Source organism: Desmodus rotundus, chromosome 12 (genome assembly GCF_022682495.2).
Source record: "Desmodus rotundus isolate HL8 chromosome 12, HLdesRot8A.1, whole genome shotgun sequence".
Lineage (NCBI taxonomy): Eukaryota > Metazoa > Chordata > Mammalia > Chiroptera > Phyllostomidae > Desmodus > Desmodus rotundus.
In genome coordinates, this window is record NC_071398.1 from 2,667,888 (window position 1) to 2,675,009 (window position 7,122).

A 7,122-nucleotide genomic window follows, 5' to 3' on the forward strand; every position below is an offset into this window, starting at 1 on the left:
ATATCCAACATCAGGAAACCGGCCAGAACTCGTCAGTCATCACGAGACTTGCCCAGAGGGGAGTTTCTCCAAGACAGAAGTGACAGCGTGCCTAGGGGACCATGTGTGGGGACGGGAAGGGGTCCCACTTGCTCCAAATTCACAGGGTTGCAGACCGCCCGCGTGAGCACCGGGAGGCACGCGTAAGGCCTGGAAAAGTGAAAATACTGCTGTCCGCCGTGCGCGGTGAGGGGAGAAGCAGCTTCTCTCATCAGACCTAGACATGCGCGGGTGGCTGAGCTGCGCTGTGTGTTGCCGCAGAAGTGGCGATAGAAGCCCGAGGCTTAAGCAGCAGAGAGATGGCAGAGTCCTATTCACTGACGGATGGGTCTCCGAAGTGAACTCCATGCTCCAGAGCAATTGCAGCTGGCTTTTCAGGTTTGGGAGCCGTGAAAGCCGCACAAAGGAGAGTGGTCTCAGGTGAGTCAGAGGCAACGTCAGCATCTCAACAGCGCTGTCAGGATAGCAGGCTACAGGTAGCTCTCCGTTGGTAGCTAGAAGCATGAGAACAGGATGCTCATTACGCGCAAAGTGATGAGGGCCCCACTCTAGCCGACAGAACCCTTTGAGGTAGCTGCGATAGCAAAGCGCCACTGGGAAGTGGGTTTCAGCTGGGATGGCCGGGAAGGTCTGTGGAAGGTTAACTCATTTTAAGTAGAAAAAGTGGTCAGCATCTTCACTACTACCAGCCTCCCGAGAGCTGGGGTGGCTTGTGGGTTAAGTAGCCGCCTGCGAACCACAAGGTAGGGGGTTCGATTCTCAGTCAGGGTGTGTGAAGTGAAATTCCTGCGAGGCAGGAGGCAGGAGGCAGGAGGCAGGAGGCAGGAGGCAGGAGGCAGGAGGCAGGAGGCAGGAGGCAGGAGGCAGGAGGCAGGAGGCAGGAGGCAGGAGGCAGGAGGCAGGAGGCAGGAGGCAGGAGGCAGGAGGCAGGAGGCAGGAGGCAGGAGGCAGGAGGCAGGAGGCAGGAGGCAGGAGGCAGGAGGCAGGAGGCAGGAGGCAGGAGGCAGGAGGCAGGAGGCAGGAGGCAGGAGGCAGGAGGCAGGAGGCAGGAGGCAGGAGGCAGGAGGCAGGAGGCAGGAGGCAGGAGGCAGGAGGCAGGAGGCAGGAGGCAGGAGGCAGGAGGCAGGAGGCAGGAGGCAGGAGGCAGGAGGCAGGAGGCAGGAGGCAGGAGGCAGGAGGCAGGAGGCAGGAGGCAGGAGGCAGGAGGCAGGAGGCAGGAGGCAGGAGGCAGGAGGCAGGAGGCAGGAGGCAGGAGGCAGGAGGCAGGAGGCAGGAGGCAGGAGGCAGGAGGCAGGAGGCAGGAGGCAGGAGGCAGGAGGCAGGAGGCAGGAGGCAGGAGGCAGGAGGCAGGAGGCAGGAGGCAGGAGGCAGGAGGCAGGAGGCAGGAGGCAGGAGGCAGGAGGCAGGAGGCAGGAGGCAGGAGGCAGGAGGCAGGAGGCAGGAGGCAGGAGGCAGGAGGCAGGAGGCAGGAGGCAGGAGGCAGGAGGCAGGAGGCAGGAGGCAGGAGGCAGGAGGCAGGAGGCAGGAGGCAGGAGGCAGGAGGCAGGAGGCAGGAGGCAGGAGGCAGGAGGCAGGAGGCAGGAGGCAGGAGGCAGGAGGCAGGAGGCAGGAGGCAGGAGGCAGGAGGCAGGAGGCAGGAGGCAGGAGGCAGGAGGCAGGAGGCAGGAGGCAGGAGGCAGGAGGCAGGAGGCAGGAGGCAGGAGGCAGGAGGCAGGAGGCAGGAGGCAGGAGGCAGGAGGCAGGAGGCAGGAGGCAGGAGGCAGGAGGCAGGAGGCAGGAGGCAGGAGGCAGGAGGCAGGGGAGGCAGGAGGCAGGAGGCAGGAGGCAGGAGGCAGGAGGCAGGAGGCAGGAGGCAGGAGGCAGGAGGCAGGAGGCAGGAGGCAGGAGGCAGGAGGCAGGAGGCAGGAGGCAGGAGGCAGGAGGCAGGAGGCAGGAGGCAGGAGGCAGGAGGCAGGAGGCAGGAGGCAGGAGGCAGGAGGCAGGAGGCAGGAGGCAGGAGGCAGGAGGCAGGAGGCAGGAGGGCAGGAGGCAGGAGGCAGGAGGCAGGAGGCAGGAGGCAGGAGGCAGGAGGCAGGAGGCAGGAGGCAGGAGGCAGGAGGCAGGAGGCAGGAGGCAGGAGGCAGGAGGCAGGAGGCAGGAGGCAGGAGGCAGGAGGCAGGAGGCAGGAGGCAGGAGGCAGGAGGCAGGAGGCAGGAGGCAGGAGGCAGGAGGCAGGAGGCAGGAGGCAGGAGGCAGGAGGCAGGAGGCAGGAGGCAGGAGGCAGGAGGCAGGAGGCAGGAGGCAGGAGGCAGGAGGCAGGAGGCAGGAGGCAGGAGGCAGGAGGCAGGAGGCAGGAGGCAGGAGGCAGGAGGCAGGAGGCAGGAGGCAGGAGGCAGGAGGCAGGAGGCAGGAGGCAGGAGGCAGGAGGCAGGAGGCAGGAGGCAGGAGGCAGGAGGCAGGAGGCAGGAGGCAGGAGGCAGGAGGCAGGAGGCAGGAGGCAGGAGGCAGGAGGCAGGAGGCAGGAGGCAGGAGGCAGGAGGCAGGAGGCAGGAGGCAGGAGGCAGGAGGCAGGAGGCAGGAGGCAGGAGGCAGGAGGCAGGAGGCAGGAGGCAGGAGGCAGGAGGCAGGAGGCAGGAGGCAGGAGGCAGGAGGCAGGAGGCAGGAGGCAGGAGGCAGGAGGCAGGAGGCAGGAGGCAGGAGGCAGGAGGCAGGAGGCAGGAGGCAGGAGGCAGGAGGCAGGAGGCAGGAGGCAGGAGGCAGGAGGCAGGAGGCAGGAGGCAGGAGGCAGGAGGCAGGAGGCAGGAGGCAGGAGGCAGGAGGCAGGAGGCAGGAGGCAGGAGGCAGGAGGCAGGAGGCAGGAGGCAGGAGGCAGGAGGCAGGAGGCAGGAGGCAGGAGGCAGGAGGCAGGAGGCAGGAGGCAGGAGGCAGGAGGCAGGAGGCAGGAGGCAGGAGGCAGGAGGCAGGAGGCAGGAGGCAGGAGGCAGGAGGCAGGAGGCAGGAGGCAGGAGGCAGGAGGCAGGAGGCAGGAGGCAGGAGGCAGGAGGCAGGAGGCAGGAGGCAGGAGGCAGGAGGCAGGAGGCAGGAGGCAGGAGGCAGGAGGCAGGAGGCAGGAGGCAGGAGGCAGGAGGCAGGAGGCAGGAGGCAGGAGGCAGGAGGCAGGAGGCAGGAGGCAGGAGGCAGGAGGCAGGAGGCAGGAGGCAGGAGGCAGGAGGCAGGAGGCAGGAGGCAGGAGGCAGGAGGCAGGAGGCAGGAGGCAGGAGGCAGGAGGCAGGAGGCAGGAGGCAGGAGGCAGGAGGCAGGAGGCAGGAGGCAGGAGGCAGGAGGCAGGAGGCAGGAGGCAGGAGGCAGGAGGCAGGAGGCAGGAGGCAGGAGGCAGGAGGCAGGAGGCAGGAGGCAGGAGGCAGGAGGCAGGAGGCAGGAGGCAGGAGGCAGGAGGCAGGAGGCAGGAGGCAGGAGGCAGGAGGCAGGAGGCGGCAGGAGGCAGGAGGCAGGAGGCAGGAGGCAGGAGGCAGGAGGCAGGAGGCAGGAGGCAGGAGGCAGGAGGCAGGAGGCAGGAGGCAGGAGGCAGGAGGCAGGAGGCAGGAGGCAGGAGGCAGGAGGCAGGAGGCAGGAGGCAGGAGGCAGGAGGCAGGAGGGCAGGAGGCAGGAGGCAGGAGGCAGGAGGCAGGAGGGCAGGAGGCAGGAGGCAGGAGGCAGGAGGCAGGAGGCAGGAGGCAGGAGGCAGGAGGCAGGAGGCAGGAGGCAGGAGGCAGGAGGCAGGAGGCAGGAGGCAGGAGGCAGGAGGCAGGAGGCAGGAGGCAGGAGGCAGGAGGCAGGAGGCAGGAGGCAGGAGGCAGGAGGCAGGAGGCAGGAGGCAGGAGGCAGGAGGCAGGAGGCAGGAGGCAGGAGGCAGGAGGCAGGAGGCAGGAGGCAGGAGGCAGGAGGCAGGAGGCAGGAGGCAGGAGGCAGGAGGCAGGAGGCAGGAGGCAGGAGGCAGGAGGCAGGAGGCAGGAGGCAGGAGGCAGGAGGCAGGAGGCAGGAGGCAGGAGGCAGGAGGCAGGAGGCAGGAGGCAGGAGGCAGGAGGCAGGAGGCAGGAGGCAGGAGGCAGGAGGCAGGAGGCAGGAGGCAGGAGGCAGGAGGCAGGAGGCAGGAGGCAGGAGGCAGGAGGCAGGAGGCAGGAGGCAGGAGGCAGGAGGCAGGAGGCAGGAGGCAGGAGGCAGGAGGCAGGAGGCAGGAGGCAGGAGGCAGGAGGCAGGAGGCAGGAGGCAGGAGGCAGGAGGCAGGAGGCAGGAGGCAGGAGGCAGGAGGCAGGAGGCAGGAGGCAGGAGGCAGGAGGCAGGAGGCAGGAGGCAGGAGGCAGGAGGCAGGAGGCAGGAGGCAGGAGGCAGGAGGCAGGAGGCAGGAGGCAGGAGGCAGGAGGCAGGAGGCAGGAGGCAGGAGGCAGGAGGCAGGAGGCAGGAGGCAGGAGGCAGGAGGCAGGAGGCAGGAGGCAGGAGGCAGGAGGCAGGAGGCAGGAGGCAGGAGGCAGGAGGCAGGAGGCAGGAGGCAGGAGGCAGGAGGCAGGAGGCAGGAGGCAGGAGGCAGGAGGCAGGAGGCAGGAGGCAGGAGGCAGGAGGCAGGAGGCAGGAGGCAGGAGGCAGGAGGCAGGAGGCAGGAGGCAGGAGGCAGGAGGCAGGAGGCAGGAGGCAGGAGGCAGGAGGCAGGAGGCAGGAGGCAGGAGGCAGGAGGCAGGAGGCAGGAGGCAGGAGGCAGGAGGCAGGAGGCAGGAGGCAGGAGGCAGGAGGCAGGAGGCAGGAGGCAGGAGGCAGGAGGCAGGAGGCAGGAGGCAGGAGGCAGGAGGCAGGAGGCAGGAGGCAGGAGGCAGGAGGCAGGAGGCAGGAGGCAGGAGCAGGCAGGAGGCAGGAGGCAGGAGGCAGGAGGCAGGAGGCAGGAGGCAGGAGGCAGGAGGCAGGAGGCAGGAGGCAGGAGGCAGGAGGCAGGAGGCAGGAGGCAGGAGGCAGGAGGCAGGAGGCAGGAGGCAGGAGGCAGGAGGCAGGAGGCAGGAGGCAGGAGGCAGGAGGCAGGAGGCAGGAGGCAGGAGGCAGGAGGCAGGAGGCAGGAGGCAGGAGGCAGGAGGCAGGAGGCAGGAGGCAGGAGGCAGGAGGCAGGAGGCAGGAGGCAGGAGGCAGGAGGCAGGAGGCAGGAGGCAGGAGGCAGGAGGCAGGAGGCAGGAGGCAGGAGGCAGGAGGCAGGAGGCAGGAGGCAGGAGGCAGGAGGCAGGAGGCAGGAGGCAGGAGGCAGGAGGCAGGAGGCAGGAGGCAGGAGGCAGGAGGCAGGAGGCAGGAGGCAGGAGGCAGGAGGCAGGAGGCAGGAGGCAGGAGGCAGGAGGCAGGAGGCAGGAGGCAGGAGGCAGGAGGCAGGAGGCAGGAGGCAGGAGGCAGGAGGCAGGAGGCAGAGGCAGGAGGCAGGAGGCAGGAGGCAGGAGGCAGGAGGCAGGAGGCAGGAGGCAGGAGAGGCAGGAGGCAGGAGGCAGGAGGCAGGAGGCAGGAGGCAGGAGGCAGGAGGCAGGAGGCAGGAGGCAGGAGGCAGGAGGCAGGAGGCAGGAGGCAGGAGGCAGGAGGCAGGAGGCAGGAGGCAGGAGGCAGGAGGCAGGAGGCAGGAGGCAGGAGGCAGGAGGCAGGAGGCAGGAGGCAGGAGGCAGGAGGCAGGAGGCAGGAGGCAGGAGGCAGGAGGCAGGAGGCAGGAGGCAGGAGGCAGGAGGCAGGAGGCAGGAGGCAGGAGGCAGGAGGCAGGAGGCAGGAGGCAGGAGGCAGGAGGCAGGAGGCAGGAGGCAGGAGGCAGGAGGCAGGAGGCAGGAGGCAGGAGGCAGGAGGCAGGAGGCAGGAGGGCAGGAGGCAGGAGGCAGGAGGCAGGAGGCAGGAGGCAGGAGGCAGGAGGCAGGAGGCAGGAGGCAGGAGGCAGGAGGCAGGAGGCAGGAGGCAGGAGGCAGGAGGCAGGAGGCAGGAGGCAGGAGGCAGGAGGCAGGAGGCAGAGGCAGGAGGCAGGAGGCAGGAGGCAGGAGGCAGGAGGCAGGAGGGCAGGAGGCAGGAGGCAGGAGGCAGGAGGCAGGAGGCAGGAGCAGGAGGCAGGAGGCAGGAGGGCAGGAGGCAGGAGGCAGGAGGCAGGAGGCAGGAGGCAGGAGGCAGGAGGCAGGAGGCAGGAGGGCAGGAGGCAGGAGGCAGGAGGGGCAGGAGGCAGGAGGCAGGAGGCAGGAGGCAGGAGGCAGGAGGCAGGAGGCAGGAGGCAGGAGGCAGGAGGCAGGAGGCAGGAGGCAGGAGGCAGGAGGCAGGAGGCAGGAGGCAGGAGGCAGGAGGCAGGAGGCAGGAGGCAGGAGGCAGGAGGCAGGAGGCAGGAGGCAGGAGGCAGGAGGCAGGAGGCAGGAGGCAGGAGGCAGGAGGCAGGAGGCAGGAGGCAGGAGGCAGGAGGCAGGAGCAGGAGGCAGGAGGCAGGAGGCAGGAGGCAGGAGGCAGGAGGCAGGAGGCAGGAGGCAGGAGGCAGGAGGCAGGAGGCAGGAGGCAGGAGGCAGGAGGCAGGAGGCAGGAGGCAGGAGGCAGGAGGCAGGAGGCAGGAGGCAGGAGGCAGGAGGCAGGAGGCAGGAGGCAGTGAGGCAGGAGGCAGGAGGCAGGAGGCAGGTAGGCAGGAGGCAGGAGGCAGGAGGCAGGAGGCAGGAGGCAGAGGCAGGAGGCAGGAGGCAGGAGGCAGGAGGGCAGGAGGCAGGAGGCAGGAGGCAGGAGGCAGGAGGCAGGAGGCAGGAGGCAGGAGGCAGGAGGCAGGAGGCAGGAGGCAGGAGGCAGGAGGCAGGAGGCAGGAGGCAGGAGGCAGGAGGCAGGAGGCAGGAGGCAGGAGGCAGGAGGCAGGAGGCAGGAGGCAGGAGGCAGGAGGCAGGAGGCAGGAGGCAGGAGGCAGGAGGCAGGAGGCAGGAGGCAGGAGGCAGGAGGCAGGAGGCAGGAGGCAGGAGGCAGGAGGCAGGAGGCAGGAGGCAGGAGGCAGGAGGCAGGAGGCAGGAGGCAGGAGGCAGGAGGCAGGAGCAGGAGGCAGGAGGCAGGAGGCAGGAGGCAGGAGGCAGGAGGCAGGAGGCAGGAGGCAGGAGGCAGGAGGCAGGAGGC

The 7,122-nt window shown here is 69.6% G+C and overlaps 1 protein-coding gene across 1 annotated transcript in view; it reads left to right on the forward strand.

The window, feature by feature from the left end:
* LONP2 (lon peptidase 2, peroxisomal) overlaps window positions 1-7,122 on the forward strand; it is a 62,533-nt gene that overhangs the window by 52,695 nt on the left and 2,716 nt on the right. The window contains exon 16 of the mRNA XM_053916191.1: window positions 5,433-5,476. Within this exon, the coding sequence (XP_053772166.1) occupies window positions 5,433-5,476 (44 nt within the window). The remainder of the gene's footprint in view (window positions 1-5,432; window positions 5,477-7,122) is intronic.